This window comes from Dendrobium catenatum, unplaced genomic scaffold, assembly GCF_001605985.2.
Source record: "Dendrobium catenatum unplaced genomic scaffold, ASM160598v2 fragScaff_scaffold_343, whole genome shotgun sequence".
Taxonomy (NCBI): domain Eukaryota; kingdom Viridiplantae; phylum Streptophyta; class Magnoliopsida; order Asparagales; family Orchidaceae; genus Dendrobium; species Dendrobium catenatum.
In genome coordinates, this window is record NW_021318805.1 from 549,891 (window position 1) to 569,384 (window position 19,494).

Below are 19,494 nucleotides of genomic sequence, written 5' to 3' on the forward strand. Positions count from 1 at the left end.
TTTGGTTGGTTTTGGTTGTGAGGTGGTGGCCAAATGGAGGTTAGGCATCTTGTTTTCTTGCATGATAATACAATACATAGTGTATGATTATATTAATATTTATGATAACTCGTGTGATATTAATGCATTAGCCCCCACCTTGCTATGGTTATCCTCAATTTACTAATTACTAATTAGTTTAATCTCTCTCTCTCTAACTCTTTTTGGTATGTTGGTTCTGAGCTTTGATAATCAACTAAGAGGTATTGAGTTCAAATATTGCGTATGTGCGTGCGTGTGTGAATTTGTCTAAAATGACCTAAATGTCGTAAAACAAATAAAAAAAACTTGATTTTTTCCGCATAATAACTTAAGATATATCTCAACATTGTCACACTATTGTTTGAGGTGATTTAAATCGGGATAATTTTTTTAAATAAAAATTGTTGAAACTTTTTTACATAGAACATAAACAAAATAATAATAATAATAAAAGTAAGGTGATCAGTCGATGCATGAGCAAATGACTGTCTCTATGATATGGCGGGAGAGGTGATGTGTCGATGTCGTGAGAAGGCAACGCGTGGCAGATGAACGACTGGGCTAGTTATTAACCTATTGAACGAATGGCTTGGGTCAAGCCAATATGAGAAGGGCGATGTCGGGCAGACAGGGAGAGCGATGTTATTATTAATTAATTAGTAAATCAATCTTGTTGTTAGTAAATTATATATTATAAGTAAATCATATTTTATTAAAATTAGTAAATAATAATTTACTTGAACGAATTTAAAAACAAAACAATGAGTTCCAAACAAGAAACGAAAAAATATAACTAATAAATAAAAGAAGAAGAAGAAAAATATTAATAAGCAGTCGTTAGCCAGCCACTTAAGTTTTCTCTTTTTTTTTTAATTTTCTTCAATTTTTTATTTCTTTTTTTATTTTTATTTTTTTGGTTTTCTGTTTATCCGTTTTTTTAGTTCCTCAATATTATTACATTATTTTTTCTATTTTTTTCGTTTTTTTTATTTTTTATTTTTTTATTGGTTCCAATTGTTTTTTTTTTTTCGTTATTTCTTAATCTATGTAAAAATTATCAGCGGCAAATAGCTTAATTTTTTCGTTTATATTAATTAGATGAATTTGGTCTCCCTGCTGCCCACATCATGAGGACAAAAAGATGAGTAGAGGAGGCCATCAGATGGCTTCCTAACATGCTATTCAACCTACCGTTGGCACAAAAAGTGTACACATCTCTCAATGCCACAACAAGGTCCTTAAAAAAGGATCCATAGCCCACTATTGCTTGAAGAGCTACATTAGAAAGAAAAAGAAAACTTATAGGGCACTGGTTCCCAACCAATGTCACAAAAATAATCAAAATAAGCATTTGGCGAGTAAGAAACCAAGCCCAAAATTTTGAAGAAGAAACATCCCGAAAGCTAAAGTTTGATATACATGAAGAACACTCATGATGACGGCAACAAAACACCAAAAAAAAAATACAACCAAAACAAAAGGACGAAATACAGGGAACCAAAACCTATTGAACCATGCATCCAGAATTCAACTAGAGAAGAGACCAACAAATTTGGATCCAAACTAGCCACCAGCTTCGAACCATCCACAATCATAAGAACCAAAAATTGTAAAAGAAAGAGCTCAACAAAATTCAGTAACTGATTCATCCAATAAAATAAGACATTCCTCAAAAACAAAGAACAGTCAACCCAACATAAGAATCTGGAAGCAAAATTGCCAAGAGAAACCCACTCAACTAAAAGAAGTAGTAAAACACCCACAACTCTACATCACAAAAGAAAAAACAATAAAAACAACAAAATAAAAAGACTAGGGAAATGCCAACAACTCTTAATCACCAACACTGAAGGGACTCCCAAAAGTAGAATCATAACGAATAACATTAAGACTACCACCACCATCAGTCATGATAGCACCAGAAACATCAACAACAACAAAAATAACATCCGCATCTAGATCCAATGAAGCAAAATTCTCAACAACAAGAAGCTAACAGGAAACCCAAATCGCACAAGCACCTAGAAAACAATCCATAAATCCCCAAGTAGAAGGAATGCCAAAATTTAAGGATCGAACCAACAAAGGATCTAGAGAATCATAAGCAAAATAGCATAAGGCTATAAACCCCAACATGAGGGAGGCAATACCTAGCAGCAACCTGAAGGCATAAGGAACCACCATAATCCAACAAGCACATCCAGACCAGTCCACACCCCAAAACCAACAACATAAAACAAATCTACTGAAGACCGATACTCGAATAACACTTGACAGAAAACCACCAGCTAGAAAAAGCATCAGGCAACACCCACCCACCAGCTACTAACTAGCAAGGGTAAGAAAGTAGGAAACTAAAAATGTAATAAATAATCAACTCCAACTGCAAACAACCAAATCCAAAACCCATCAGGAAAACCAAAATCCAATATATCATGAAGCTACAGTAGAACTAACAAAAAGATAACATAACAGGATAACTAATACCAAGGAGCTAACAGCAAGGCAACTGTGCCAACAAAAGAATAACAGTGACAAGAGAGCAACTAAAAAAGATAGACCAAAATGGCTATTTTTTGAGATTAGAAATGCCCAAAATATCCATTATGATCATGCCCTTGAGAATTTCAAGGCAAGAATAATTGTTAAAGTAAAGTATATTCAAAGATTTAACCCCTTCTTTGGCCAACCAATCAGCACAAACATTTCCTTTATGCCAAATATGAGAAATTCTATAGTTAAGTTTGTTTAACAAAACAAATATCTTGTTAAACAGGTAAAATAAGATTGCATTGTGACATTTACAGGCTTGTACAAAAGTCAACAAAAGCTTAAAATTGATTTCAATCTATGTATTGAGGATGTTATTATAAATGCACAATTGTAACCCTATAAAAAGAGCATACATTTTAGCATAAATAATATTATCCATGAAAATATTAGAAGCAAAACCAAGGATGAAATGACCAAGATGGCCCCTAATAAGCCCACCACAGCCTACACCATTCTTCTTAGCAGCACCATCAATGTTCAATTTATATTCATGTGTTTCATGTTTAATCCATCTAACAATAGAAGGGCTTTTGTTATTGTCTCAATTGGAACAATCAAATTAAGTTTGGAACTATTTTTTATTGTTTTCTAAAATAACTTTATAGTACAAAAAACTATAGTTCATGAATTTTTGTGCCAGTAAGTTGTTATAAAAAGCAGTAATAAAACTATTTTAAACTTAACCTTAGTTTTGATCAGTCTAGATCACTTGAATATAGCTAACCTAGTGCCCTTTTTGTTGAATACTTTTGCCCCTTTTTAGAGATGATTCATGACATTCCTCCTCTTTCAACTCAATTTATTTCAAATCCTTAACTCATTTTAAAGTTCAAATCTAATCTAACTTAGCTAAAAAAATTTATCCAACCCATCACCTAATCATTTATTAACTCCCTTAGCCTGATCTAGCATAAGTACCAATTAAAATCATTGCAAATCACAGTACCACCATTTACCTTCCCCACTGGTTCTAAACCATCGCCAAAAGGTTTAGCTACGAAATGCAATCAAAATGGTTTAGTAGTGGTTCTAAACTGCTAAGTGGATTTTTTTGCAGTAGTGAAAATTGCCTCTAATAACCTTTAAACCTATTGGTAAAGTTTTTTTTAATGCTTATCATATTACTTTTGGAATTAATCTGCTAATTAATTTTAATATTAAAATTAATCATTCCTTTTCAATTAATTAATAAATGGATTTATTTTATTCTTGAAAATATAATGAATTTTCATAGAAATAAAATTTATATCAAGAGTTTTTATTTATTCCTAATTTATTGTATTTTCTCCTACAAATCTCAAATATATATATATATATATATATATATATATATATATATATATATATAACTGTACTGAATGCTTAATTTCATAAAACTAGTATGCTTATTTTATTCATAAGTTAAGCTTTCAAAAATCTAATTATAAAAACTAGTGAATATACATGAATTTACATTATTACCAAGACCTATTGCAAAACAAATCTAGAGGTTTAGGTTAGCAACAAGTTTGATCGCCAAAAAGATTATAATTGATGACACCATGGTCAAAAACTAGTAGAAAGAAAGAAGATCTCATTTTTAAGACATTTTTGAGACTGGCTTCGTTTGGGATAACTTTCTTATTAATTTGCTTTTTTTATCTCAACAAAAATTTCTATTTGGTTACTGTTTTTTCACTACTTCGAACAATTTTTTGTGCTAGAAAATAATTTTCTACAGCAGCTTTCAAAAAATTTAATTTCTCCTCAACAACTTTACAACCACTTAAAAAAAAGTATAAAAATCCCAAACAAATACTATATTTATGGGACACCCCTTAGTCATAAATAGTTAAATACATCTACAACCTCATAGTTTATTCATAAAGAAGGCATGGAGCACTGAAGTGATGAGTCAATGGCAGTCAACCCAAGGAATCACCTTCACACTCACTCCACAGCCCACTCTTTCTTTAAATTGTGCCTTTTCTCTCTTACTTCCTCAAGTCACAATTCCAATAAAACCTACTTTCATGTTGATGAAGCAAACTCTTTGCCTTTGCTTTCTTTCCACTGTGTCTACTCTTTCCTCTTTGTTTTTATATATTTTCATAAGATGATGCCTTCTCTTGTTGATTTCATTGACGTTGAGATTCCATTTGAATTTTTGTCCAACCACTATGGGAAAAATAGCAAATTGAGATCCCTCAAATGGTGACCAATCGGTAAAAAATTTATCGTTATGACAATCACTAAAATATTTGTCACAAATATTTTGCAGCAAAACATAACGGTCATAAGGATATGTTGCTGCAAGATTTTGTTGCAAAAATTACATTGTAAACATCTCAATAACTAAATTAAGTAAAAAATTATAAATTTATTAAAAAACCCGAAAAAAACAATTCCATATTTCTAATCAAATTAAGGAATATATTCAATAGTACAAGTCATGATATATGCAATTGTAGTTCCACCTATTTCTTTAAAATAACTTTAATTAAAAAAAATTAAAAATAAGCTAGTTGTCATCACTATTACCATCATGTTCGTCTTCTTTTTCTTCTTCTTTTTTATCTTTGTCGTCATCATCATCAACATTGCCTTGAGTACTACGTAGACCACTTTATTGTTGCATCTCCTTAGGCATAACTTGTATAATCTTCTCAACCTCTTATCACATCACCAATTTCTTACTGCTTCTTAAAGCAGCTTTTTAGTATAAAGTTAAAATTTTTGTATTATAAAGTTGTTTTAAAAAACAGTAAAAAAGTCGTCCCAAACGGAGTCTTAATAATAACCCTGTTTGATCATATTAGACAAAAAATAAATCACCTTTCTTTCATCATATTTTTAGGTGAAGTTGAACATTCCTTTTAGGCTTTGCAATATATTTATTGTGCAGAAAGTCATTAATGGAGAGAATGGTTGTTAAGATATAAGGAATAAATAAAATGCAAGGAATTTATTTTTGGAGTTTAGAATATATATTGTAAAAGTGTTGTATTATATACCATTTCCTTTTTTTTAGATTTTTTCACAAAAAATTCTTCAACATAAAAATAATCAATTTATCCATATTTACTTTGTAGGATTCCTTTCTATAAAACAAAATATTTATAGTAAATTAGGAACCCTTAACTTAAATATAGAAATATAGTAGAATTTTTTTATCTTTTTTCTCTTTTTTAACTAATTATTTTATTTGGTTATGATTAATGAGAAATTAAATTCATTTTAATTGAAATATTATAGTTAATTTTTATGTTTAGTTGACCATAAAAGCGTCACACTTATATGACATTAACTAAATTGTTTGTTTGTTTTTTTCTTCTAAAAATCACTACAAAGTAAATAACATCACTGACGGCCCATATATGATATAGCCCGATAAGAAAGGCCCATTTCTGTTCTGTCCATCAAATGGATCAAACTTATTTAAGCTTTTATGTTATGGGCTGAGTGCATGAAATAAAGGCTGTTAATGTCTGTTTTAGAATACTTATTAATAACCGAAAAATAAGAACATAAGGTTTCAATGTTTGTTAGTGCGTTTTAATAGTGATTTTTGCAGTAATTTTGTAAACATTTAAGTTTATGCTACTTATATAAATATATGCAATGTTTAATATATAATAATTTTCAAACTGAATATACATTTATAATTTTTTATATATTTAAATATAACAAAACAAAAAAATTAAAAAAATTATAAATAAAAAATTAATTTATATTTTTTAGATGATTTATACAAGGTGGGTAAGAGGGACATGATATCATTAAGTGGAAGAGGGCATTCATAGATGAGGCAGAGTGGAAGCAAAGAAAAGGAATCTTGAGACCTCCTTACCTTCTTGTTTGTACTGAGAGAGAGAGAGAGAGAGAGAGAGAGAGAGCGAGCAAGGGGGAGAGAGACAGAGAGAGAGATATCCTTTTAAGAAGTAGCAAAAAGTAATCCCAAATGAAGTCTTAGATTGAGACAGTTTATGACTGCTTTTTAATGTGCATAACTGATATTAATGAGCAGTTAGAGAGATAAGTCAAAAATAAAATTTATAAACATTTATTTTTTATATATATTTGAATTATTTTCCTCTCTTTATATTTATTATTATTGTTGTTATTATTATTATTATTATTAAATATGAAGAAAACATTAAATGACACATCTTTTTCTTTGTATATGTATAATGATTTCCACTTTATTGAGATGACTTTTGTTTACCACTAGTTTGAACCATTGATTGGTTTTGGTTGTGAGAGGGTGGCCAAATGGAGGTTAGGCTTCTTGTTTTCTTGCCCTTCTCCATCAGCTTTCATGAGAATATAATAGTGCATGATCATGATATTTATGGTGACCCACATGATATTATTTGTATTGGTCCCCCATTACCTCTAGTGGTAGATTATATGAAACTATGAGGAAAACAAAATAAAAGTGTAATATATTACTTATATAAATTTTAAATAATTAATATGAATGATAATATGCATATTTATTTAATATGAAATTTTTAGGTGAGTAAATCATAAATCAAAGTCAAAGAGGACTCAATAAGGACACAATATTATATTTAATTTTTTTTTTAGCCACTTTAGTTCCTATTAACATTATTTCAAGCAAGAGAAGGGAAAATATGAATCATCTCTTTGCTCACAAGAAAAAAACTATTGATTTCTTTTAAGGATTTCATTTTTATTAAAATAAAAATTTTCATATAATTTTTGGGTTATATTTATAAAAAAATATAGGTGGAACGAATATTTAATAGAAAAAAATTTTGATTGATTTTAAATTGAAATTCTCATAGTGTATGGCCTACTCCTTTTGTTTTTATGTATACTATAATGATTTGGATGTGAATATCATTAATTAAAATAAAAAAGATTTTTTTTATATAAGTTATATGCAATTAATATATTTGGATGTTCAAATGAATTTGATATATGAGTATGGGAACCCTTTCCAAGCTATAAGAAGTGCTAATTAAAACTTTTTGTTTACCTTCTCTCATTTTCCCATAATATATATTATATAATTTGATGATAAATTTCCATATTTATAATTAAAAAAACTATTATATTGACCATATTATAGTTACAAGAGAATATTAATTTTAATTATAAGAAGGCAAATAAAATTAATACATAATAAAAAATGATATAAATATCATCAAAATATTCCCACAAAATATCTCTAAAATACACTACAAAATTAAAATATTCTATGGAATATATTTTAGGTTGAGGCCCCTCCAACCATTTAGGTAGGAGGCATTTGCAAGGAAAGAATCTTAATTAAAGAACATATCTTCAATAAGAATCATACTACTCCAAACCTTCAAATTAAGAAAAAGAAGAGCACATTGTAGAGTAGCTATCAACTCTTAATCACCTCTCTATAGAAAACTTGTTAATTAATAGTTACTTGTGCCCTTTGCATTCTTGAAAAAGAGATAAATGTAAGAGTTGGTGGGAGAATCATGATATTGCTATGATAAAAAAGTTTGATTTTTCAAATCACCAATAATTAATGTTTAAATATCTCTTAACCATTTGTAATTAGATTTATTTTTATTGAATATTTATGAGGAGAATTGTGTGATTTTCCTTCTCTAACACAACTATTAGGTTTTGAATTTAGCTTAAAGGTAAAAGACATTTTGAAAATTGGGTCCACTTTTGATTCAAATCGAAGTTAATGCGATGCGTAAAGAATTAATTCCAATTCATATTGAATTTGAATTGAGCCAAACATATATCGGGTAGACTAAGGTTTCGTTTGGGATGACTTTCTTATTATTCTTAAAGCAGATTTCTAATACAAAAATTTTAATTTTTATACTAAAAAGCTGTTTAAGAAGCCAATAAAAAACCCGTCCCAATCGAAGGCTAAGAAGAATTTGTCTTAAGAGATCAAAAATAATGAAATATAATTGAGTTCAATCGATTTGGTTGAGTCAGTTCTTCAATTCTTCATGTTTTTTTTTTTTTTCCGAGCCAATAATGAATAATAGAAGAGTTAATAGCTTGATTGTATAATTCTATAGTCAACAACTACAAAGTTACATATATAATATTAACAAAATTTAGGAAGTCGTTCCAGAAAACAATAAAAAAGTTGTCTCAAAAAACGAATCGAAAATTCATTCTATTAAATTAATAACCTTTATTAATATGATAAAAATAGCTTAATTGGACTATTAAATTCATATTGTTCTATTGAGCCAAAAAACATAGGTGAAGGTGCCGCCTTAGTGGGTCCTATTCAAAAGAAGAAAACCTTAGGCATGAAACATTTAAAATTTTCTTCCCTCACGCCTTCCTTCCCTTCTTCCTTTGCACCCATCAAACTCTTATCGTCTTCTCTCTCTCTTCTTATTTTTATTCTATTTCGAATTATTCATTGATTAGGTATTAATTATAATTGACTACAAATTTCAACTATTTTCTTTCCCTTTCTAATAATCATGAGACTATATTGTTTGGATTGTAATTATTAGAAATAAACACATTTAATTACTATAAAATTACGCAAATTATCATATTTATTCTTAAAATATTTTTGTGTAAAACGTTGTGATAATTAAATTAGTCTATTATAGAGATTAAACTCTATTTTTTTTTTGTATATACTTATAGAAGTATTTTATTATTAAAGAAATTATTACAAATAATGTCGGTTAATTCCGTCGATAATACCGCCGGATATTCCCGACAGTTATCCTGCGGTGTTCTCGTTGGCAAAATCTGGCGGCTTGATCGACGGTAAACTTAGGCGGCCAAACCACCGGATGGTCCACAGGAAATTTCTAGCGGATATTCTAGGTCAACCGCTGGACTAACCACAAACAAAAAATTCCTACTAGAAATGAGCCACCGGTTCTCGTTTCCTACGCGGCTTTTACTAGTGGAAAATTATCCACCGAAAAGTGATCGGAAAACTTAATTTCCGCCGGAAAAATCCATCACCAGAAAAATCTATCGATAATGGACGATTTTCTAATCAGCTGTCAACACAAACAAAATTCGCACGTAATAATTTTACTTATTATTGAATTGGGTAGGTGAGGAAGAGAGAACAAATCTTTTTTCTTGATTAGTTGGTTTCAAGGATTAAAGGTATCGAAATAGGATGCTCTTTTGGGGAGATGGATTAATTCTATATGCCTATTTGTAAGCATGAAAACAACCCCCCTAAGTTGATGCTATAATCTATCCAAGTGGGAGGGAGTGGCCTTTGCCTTATCCATTGACATTTGAAAGAATCACATGCATGCCACTTACTAATTCTTGTGAATTTATTAAAAATCAATATCTTTTTATTTTTATTTTTATTTCTCTCATCAAATTTTCCTCAACACTTTTTGTTGTGATGGGAAATTGGGAATCTCATTACCTCCAATTTAGTTAATTACAAATATATCCTATCTATGTATTGTATACTTCCATTGCATATTACGCTTTATCTTATTATGTTATTCTTCATTTGAAATATTTTCTTATGGATGTTAAATATTTAAATCTTTTTTCTACTTTAATTTTTTATTTTATGCAATTTTTTTTTTTGACAAAATGATTAATTTTTAGGAATGCGATACAATAATGATTATTATTTTTTCATCATCATATTTTAATCAATTAGAAAATTAATAATTTGATAAGAATTTGACTTTTTTTTTTATTATTACTTTTTTTTACTATATTTCACATGCTAATTTGGAAGAACTTAATAACTTCTAGATGGGTGGATTTTTCATAGTACAAATGGGAGAATTTTTAATGGATAGGTATGAAATGAAAAACAGATTAGTTAGAAATTTTATGAGGACAAATAAATAGCTAGATATCTAAAGCAAAAGCCAGCTATAATTCAACATGCACATCTCTTGTTCCTTATGCAAATTCTAAAACTCTGGTCATTTTCACATTGTAATGTTGCACTGTAATTTCAAATATAAATCATATAGATTATTCTTTTTAGTAGATATGTTAAGCTTATATGAAGTTTTAAAGAGTCAAAAATAATTCCTAGACTTTGTTGGCCCTTTTTTTAATAAAAAAAAAAAATTAAAATTATATGTATATGTCAATTTTTTAAAATAATTATTTCTCTAATTTTTATTTGATAATGATGTTACAAATTCAACATAATATTATTATTGCATTAGATTAAATTCAAATAAAAGCAACCAATTAAACTATTAAAATCTTTATAATTATGTGCAAATAAACTTGGCAAAAAAAATTTAAAAACTTAAACATAATCATCATTAAATTGTTTCTTGACAATTCTCTGATCTAGATTTCGATTATGTCAATTTAGGTTTATTTTCTAAATTTGTCAAATCTCGTAACAATTTCAGCAATTCGAGTTGATCGGATCTAAACAACATAACACCGGCTCGCTTTAAGGGATAGTAGTGGGTTGATGAGCTTTTTTCATCAACATCATTGATTAGCCCCTTTAGTCAACACTTACTTCTTTTCCACTCATGCTCGATGCCAAAGATGGTGCCTATGAATCGATGCATGAGATATTCCATTCTCATTTAGAGAATTTGATGCTAATGCTTAACATCCACTGACTTCATAGTCCACCATCACCAATAATGTTAATATATGTCATTACATATAAGGCTAATGTATGTCGTTAGCATAAATAATGATGCTCATTGACTTCATAACGTGCCATTGCTTGCAACATCGATGTATGTCATCACATATATAGCATATACATGTCATCAACTCAAATGCCAAACCCCATCAACTATGTTGCTCGTCATCACCAGTAATGCCAACATATGTCATCATCTATATGACTGATACATGACGACATCATCAATTTGTCATCAGTTATTGCCACGAATACCGATGCATGCCACTGCCTATAAGGATGATGCATGTCATCAACATAAATGATTATGTTCATCTCCACTAACACGTTGGCATGCCACCACATATAAAATTGATGCATGTTATTAACACTAACGCATGTGGCCCCAAATTTCATCAAATGCCATGGCCAACAAAATCCATGCATGCATCGCCAATACACACTATCGACAACAATTTTGACCTCCACATCAACATCAAGATTTATACTTTAACTTCTTGGTCTCTAATCTCATCTCTTCAAAAGAGAACAATCGAATATGTCGTAAATAATCTATTGAAGTTAACTCTAAAACATCAAACCTCCTTTAACTCTCATCATGAAATCCAACCTTAACCTTTCTTTTACTAATAGTATCAATAATTTCACAAATTAAGAAAAAGGACAGGATTTGAAATCTGAGATATGCACTAATGAAACTATTTAAATTAGCACAAGCATCCTTATTTTATCTTCCTAAAATTTCACACAAAATTAATAACTCTTATGAAATCTTCTTTTATTTATGTGCAATGAATCTTCCAATAATACTATGATGCTAAAATTTCTTATTCTAGTATCCCTAATATTTTGATTATTTGGATGTAGCATTAATCACAAAATTTATATAATAATTATAAAGCACATATTTATATAATTTATATCAACATATTTTTGAAATTATTTTTTTCTATATATTTATTTTTTAAAAATAATAAATATGTAATTATTAAATTATATATGGAGTGGATGATTATACTCGCATTATTCGCATATTTGATTTAATAATTTTTTAGTGGGAAGGAGAGAATAAGAAGGCCGGTATTGGACATTCGGAAAGTTTTACGCCGATAGCACTTTTTCGACGCGCGTTGAACCGGCGTAAATATTTTCGTCGGAAATCCGCCGGAAATCCTAATTTCCGGCGGATTTTAGTCATTTTCTGACGAAAAATGGACGCCGGAAATTGCGATTTTTCCTGTAGTGAATGGTGGTTGATCAAGACTGTCGACGAATCCTTTCACTATGGATGCCTGGGGCGTCACAAGTAGTGGGTTGATGAGCTTTTATCATCAACATCATTGATTAGCCCCTTTAGTCAACACTTACTTCTTTTCCACTCATGCTCGATGCAAAAGATGGTGCCTATGAATCGATGCATGAGATATTCCATTCTTATTTAGAGAATTTGATGCTAATGCTTAACACCCACTGACTTCATCGTCCACCATCACCAATAATGTTAATATATGTCATTACATATAAGGCTAATGTATGTCGTCAGCATAAATAATGATGCTCATTGACTTCATAACGTGCCATTGCTTGCAACATCGATGTATGTCATCAAGACATCACATATATAGCATATACATGTCATCAACTCAAATGCCAATCCCCATCAACTATATTGCTCGTCATCACCAATAATGCCAACATATGTCATCATCTATATGGTTGATACATGACGACACCATCAATTTTTTCATCAGTTATTTCCACGAATATCGATGCATGTCACTGCCTATAAGGATGATGCATGTCATCGACATAAATGATTATGTCCATCTCCACTGACACGTTGGCACGCCACCACATATAAAATTGATGCATGTTATTGACACTAACGCATGTGGACCCAATTTCATGAAATGTCATGGCCAACAAAATCCATGCATGCATCGCCAATACACACTATCGACAACAATTTTGACCTCCAACATCAACATCAAGATTTATACTTTAACTTCTTGGTCTATAATCTCATATCTTCAAAGGAGAACGATCGAATATATCGTAAATAATCTCTTGAAGTTAACTCTAAAACATCAAACCTCTTTTAACTCTCATCATGAAATTCATACTCACCCTTTGATTTCTACTAATAGTATCAATAATTTCACAAATTAAGAAAAAGGACAGCATTTGAAACCTGAGATATAACTAATGGAACTATTTAAATTAACACAAGCATCCTTTATTTTATCTTCCTAAAATTTCACACAATTAATATCTCTTATGAAATCTTCTTTTATTTATGTGCAATGAATCTTCCAATAATGCTAAGATGCTAAAATATCTTATTTTAGCATCCCTAATATTTTGATTATTTGGATGTAGCATTAATCACAAAATTTATATAATAATTATAAAGCACATATTTATATAATTTATATCAACATATTTTTGAAATTATTTTAAATTATTTTTTTCTATATATTTATTTTTTTAAAATAATAAATATGTAATTATTAAATTATATATGGAGTGGATGATTATACTCACATTATTCGCATATTTGATTTAATAATTTTTTAGTGGGAAGGAGAGAATAAGAAGGCCGGTATTGGACATTCGTTTGTTTGGAGCGCCTATCTCTCTCTTCCCTGCGTCGCGCCCACGAGTCTCTCTCTCTTATCGATGAGCGTGCGAGCGGGTACACGAAGCGAGGAAGAGGAGATCGCTGTGTAAAAGAAGCTTTCGTTTGCCCTCCTTGGCCCTTGCCCCTTAATACTCTCTCTCTCTCTCTCCTTCTTTATTCTTCTACTTTGCTTCCTTCCCTTCTCTCTCTCTAAGCGGAATACAGGCAATGGCCGTGCAAGCGCAGTACCCTGCTAATGTTCTGCTACTCGACAGGTACTTCTTCCGTGACAAGTTATTGGAATTGCTTGCGCTCTCTTCTTCTTCTTTTCCTGGTAGCTTTTCTATTCTTTTTTGCTGATTTATCAATTCTGAGATCGCGCAGAGCCGAGACCGACAGAAGCAACGAGGATATGGACTTCACTCCACCTTCCTTTCTCGATCAATCCCCTGTGTTCTTCTCTTCCAATGGAGGTATTCAGGCTTCAGCTCAATCCCCCCTCGGTTTTCTCTGCATTCTCTTTGTTTGTTGATAGGAGATGATTGGTGCAGGCAATGCGAATCCTAGGAAGAGGGGAAGAGAGGCGGCCTCAGCGGCAATCGGCGTGCCGATGGTGTTTTCTATACCGCCGGCTGCGGTGCAGCCTCCAACGGCAGTGATCGGTCTTTCTCAGCCACGTTCTCCGGTGCCGCCTCATACGGTGGTCTCCACCGGTCTCCGCCTTGCGTTGGATGAACAAAATCAGAGACAGCAATCGGATTCTCTCCTCTCTGCCTTCGTTTCAGAAGAGCTTGCCGCGCAGATGAATCAACAGAAGGATGAAATCGAACAGTTCTTGCTTGCTCAGGTACCATAGCATGTTTGCCCCTTTCCATTCCACTCACGATGAGATGATGATATAGAGATTTGGGTTTTTTTTCCCTCTCAATCAACAGCGAGAACAGCTCAGGCGAGCATTGGTCGCTCGGCGGCATCATCACTACCGCGCACTACTCGTGGCGGCGGAAAAATCTGTCATCAAGAGGCTACGTGAAAAAGAGGCGGAAGTCGAGCTTGCCTCTCGCCGGAGCGCGGAGCTCGAGGATCGACTCACCCGACTCCGATCCGAGTCCATGGCGTGGCAATCCAAGGCAATGGCCGAGCAGGCGACGGTAGCTTCGCTCCACGCTCAGCTCCAGCGCGCCGCTGCAGCTGCAGCTGCAGCGGCCACGGCCCGCGAGGATTGTTATGGCGAGTCTCCGGCGGACGACGCTGAATCGGTTTACGTCGACCCAGAAAGAGCAGAAGCTCCGTGGCACGCGTGCCGTGCCTGCCTCCGGCGACCGGCGTCGATGGTTTTAATCCCTTGCCGTCATCTCTGCCTCTGTCCCGCATGCGACTTCGCCGCCGCCGGCGAGGGGTGTCCTATATGCGGCGCCGTCCGCACCGGAAGCGTCCAAGTCTTCCTCACTTAATATTAAAATTATAAATTCAAAAAAAAGGGGAAAGTAAGAAATATCTGTCCTGTTTTGGTATTTCTCGCCTTTTTTTTCATCTACTGGAAAACAAAAAGAAGATATTCAAATTATATGTAAAAATACACAAATTCTTTTATTTTGTTAAATTTGAAGGAGAGGCATCTTACCGTTTAAAGCTCGTTTCATCATTTCCCGGCATTTTTTCCGGGAAGCATAGTGTGGGGTCCAAACACGTGAGGTGAGAGGAAGGTATGGCTCACCGCCACGGCGTATCCCGTCGTCTGTACAACGCGGCGCGATTAGCCATTTCGTGGGGCCCTCTTGTTGCCGTTCGATTGTCATCGTACGGCTGAGACGTGGTGGTGGGCAGCACGAGGACGGGAGGTGCGGCTTTCACCTTTATATGTCGTTCGGTAGTTGGGGAGATGAATTACGGTCATGGATAGCACGTGACACCGTTTGTTTTATGGGCTGGGCCGAGATATCAGCCATTTTCTTCCAGGGTGTTTGGGCTTTGCGAAAAGGAAGATATTTATTATAATTATATAAAGCATGATAAAATAATTTTAAAATATATAAAAAAATTAGTGAACTTAATGATAATATTTATGCAAAATATAATTAATAATTCATGGACCATGCAACAAAAATGAATGAAGGGTAAGATTCATAATGCAAATTTTAAATAATTAAAGAAAAATAATGATGATTTGATTGGTTATTATAATTCATAATTAAAATCAATAAAGTATTTTTCTCTCTCATTAAATAAAATTTCACAATTACCAATGCCAATAAGAAATTTTACAATAATTTTAAATTTCCTATTCTCCATGTCTAAAATACAGAAGGATTGAAGGCTTGTAGTTATTGTGTAATAGCTAGCAAAATAATTTAATTTTTATAAAAAAATTACAAAAATTTTTAGTTCATGCTGCCTGCAATAATGTTGTTGGACAAAAGTTTTTATGTAACATTTAGTAATATTTGAAGAGAATAATATTACTATAGAGTGATAGAGAGGAAAATTGAGAGGAATATTTAAAATAATATTTATTATATACACATGTAACATGTGAGCATCATCAAGTATTTTACTTTAATAACTTTAATAAATAAATAAAAATTCCAACTTGTTAAAAACTTAGGAAGGCACACAATGCTAAAATGGTGGCCTACCAAAGTTTGGGAGATGCTTGCAAGCATTTAATTTTGGAGACAAAGGAAATAGGTTATCAACTCTTTAATTTGTATGCATAGTTTGGCTTTTGCTTGTATCATCAAAACTTTAGTGGGTTTTGATATCAACCTAACCGGTTCAGGCCGCTTAATTTTTTTTTTTTTAAGTTTTGTTTGAGATGGCTTTCTTGAAATTTTTTAAAATATTTTTTTAGTAAAAAATTAAAATTTTATATTAAAAAGCTATTTTAAGAAGTAATTTATAACAAAATCATAATATGACAATATTTTTTTTTTAATTTTAGGATTTAGTGGAGTTTGAGATATTAGAGAGTAATTTGTAACGAATCTATCAATCACAAAATTAAAAATACATGCAAAAAATGATGCATTGTCATTAGCTCTTATATTGAATGTGTCCATTAGGTCTCATGCAATATTCATAAATTTTGTATTAAAATAAATAAAAAAATTATTAAATTTATTTTAAAATTATTATTATACATGAAGAGTTCATAATGTACTAGCATCAAATAAATCTAATGATCTTTAACCCACTATGATAGAAATTCTATTAGATTATTCCATTTTTTTTTCATAATTATCATTTGTTTAGATAAAGAATATGAATTGTTGCAGTGATGAATAAACTTTTCTATATTTATTTATTTCAGCCCCATATGATAATAGTATGTTTAAGTAGCAGCTTTAAAACAAGTTAAATAGTCGAGTTCAGATTTATAACTCCATAACTATAGATTTTAAGTTAATTGACCAAAAATAAGAAGACCATACCAATAAATAAAAATATTTTTTTAAAAAAATTACTTGTTTTTTTTTTTTTAAGGCAAACTAAAAATCCATTTCAAGATAAAAATACAATAGAAGACCCCCAAAGGGGCCATATCCATGGGAATACAATCAATGAAAAACAACAGCAGAGAAACAAAATTAGAGTTGGATAAGCAAAAAGGGCAAATTGCGTACTCAGACCGACACCTAGTTGCCAGGGAGGGGCTATCCAAGGAGGTCTTACAAAACATCCAAAACGAGAAGCAACCAAAAAACGAGCCATTAAGGTTGCCAACCAACCCTGACCATCCAAGGCGCAGCAGCAAAGTTACTTCCTCATCGTCCATACCTTTAAAACTAGCATCGCAAACCAGAATCAAAGCAAACTTCCATCATTACTTCTTGGTTATACATTTACGATGCCTCCCAGAATTATCGAGCGAGCCCGTTTCCAAGTTACTAACAATAAAATCTTCCCTACTATCCACTGCCATGTCATCATACAACAAATCACATTGCCATCGAACAGAATTTCTAGCAACATGGGTTAATAAATTAGCATTTGAAATGACAGAAACAGACACATCCACCAATTGCGTCACAACACATGCCTCCTCGACAGCAGCCAAAACTTCCTCACCATTATCAGCTAAAGAGGCTGAATTATCACAAGAGAAATCCACACCACCAATAGGACTATCAATAAGATTAACAGAACAATTTATGTCATTCACAGACACAATGGCATGGTGCACATTCGGAGAAACAACACCAATCACATCACCATAAACCACCAAATCCCCAATATTACAAGCATCAGGGGAGAATTCGGGGTTAGCAACACCCACAACACTGACATTAACAGACTGGATAGGAAAATCCAACACAGCATTCAAATCGAGCAAAACAACAGGAGAAAGAGGAGTAACAGGAGAAACCTCAGCATGAGAACGCACAGAAAAACCAACCGGATCAACACCTTGGACCCGAATACCCATCAGAGACAAAGACTGACCCGCATGATAAGAAATAACTAAATCACCACGAATAGACTCAAGCTCAACAGGATCACAAACAACATCAGCTAAAGCAACGATACCATTATTCGACATAGCAGGACCCGCAGAAGGCAAAGAAACAAGTAAATCACTAACTTGACCAGCTGGAGCCAAAAAATTACCCTTAACAGACTGCTTAGCAACATGAGAAACAACCTCCTCCAGAACACGAGGCAAAGGGGGATGAAGAAGTGGGCATTCAAGCTTCGAATGGTCCAAAGACTTACAGTGAGAGCAATAGAATGGAAAATGCTCCATAACAACCGTTTGGATATAACCCAAGAACTCGGAGCCAACCCAAACCTTATTAGGAAAGACTTTGGTAACATCAAATTCCACCAACACACGCGCTATCGACGACCTCCTACCAGAGGAGGTAGCCTGGTCAATTTATAGGGGTATATCGAACATGGAACCGAGTCCATGGAGAATCCTAGGGGCAAAGAGATGCGGTCTTAGAATAGGAAAAGAAATCCAAATAGGGATAATGGGTGATTCAGAATCAACATCAATGGTAGGAAACCATTTGAAAAGTTTCGTGAAACAATTGTTCATAAAATATGAGCGAGGGGAAAAAACACGGCAGTAGTTCAAATCATTCACAAGCTTCACAAGAACATTGCTTAGGGTTAAGGACAGTGACCGAGAATTGACTGTTGAGCTTGAGATTAAAGAAAAAATTGTGAATAGACTCAAGTGAAGACCTATGAGATGAAAATTTACCAACAAGCGCAAACTCGAAGGGGGCTGCAAGAGCCAGAACTTCCTCATCCAAAATCCACAGCGACGACATCCCACGAAAAGATGAAATTTTTAGGTCTGGAAAATTAGAGCTTGAAGAAGAAGAACCCGATAAAGCCTCTCGAAAAGACCGAGAAGAGGGATTGCTCACCAAGAAATTGGGATTTTGAAGATGTTTGCACTCCATCGAAAAGTGAACAAAAAACAACGGAAATCATAAGATATTAGGGCACGAAACTTCCCTGAGAAGCGCGGAGAGGGACGCAACGACGAAGGGAGCAGCGCCATCCAGAAACCCTAGCATAGCACATCTTTCTACTTGCGTGTTAAATGGGTTTTCAGGTTTGGAGGTTTATTTTGTCAATTAATTTTGGGTCAAAATTAGGTTTGCAGGTTAATTCAAACCCTACCTATCAATTAAATGGGTTATAGTTCTAAACCTGAATCCATCTAATGGTTAAACGGGTTAACTCAAAT

The 19,494-nt window shown here is 32.7% G+C and overlaps 1 protein-coding gene across 1 annotated transcript; it reads left to right on the top strand.

The window, feature by feature from the left end:
• Positions 1–13,755: 13,755 nt before the first annotated feature.
• Positions 13,756–15,422, top strand: LOC110104735 (BOI-related E3 ubiquitin-protein ligase 1). Its single transcript, XM_020833970.2, has 4 exons — positions 13,756–14,065; positions 14,175–14,263; positions 14,342–14,637; positions 14,726–15,422. The coding sequence occupies exons 1-4, from the start codon at positions 14,019–14,021 to the stop codon at positions 15,242–15,244; spliced, it is 951 nt and encodes a 316-aa protein (XP_020689629.1). The 5' UTR covers positions 13,756–14,018; the 3' UTR covers positions 15,245–15,422.
• Positions 15,423–19,494: the final 4,072 nt, after the last annotated feature.

Coding starts and splice junctions, on each gene's coding strand:
- LOC110104735 (XM_020833970.2), top strand. CDS start 14,019: ATGGCCGTGCAAGCGCAGTACCCTGCTAATGTTCTGCTACTCGACAG. Junction 14,264..14,341: donor GTTCTTCTCTTCCAATGGAG/GTATTCAGGCTT, acceptor TGATTGGTGCAG/GCAATGCGAATCCTAGGAAG. Junction 14,638..14,725: donor AACAGTTCTTGCTTGCTCAG/GTACCATAGCAT, acceptor CTCAATCAACAG/CGAGAACAGCTCAGGCGAGC.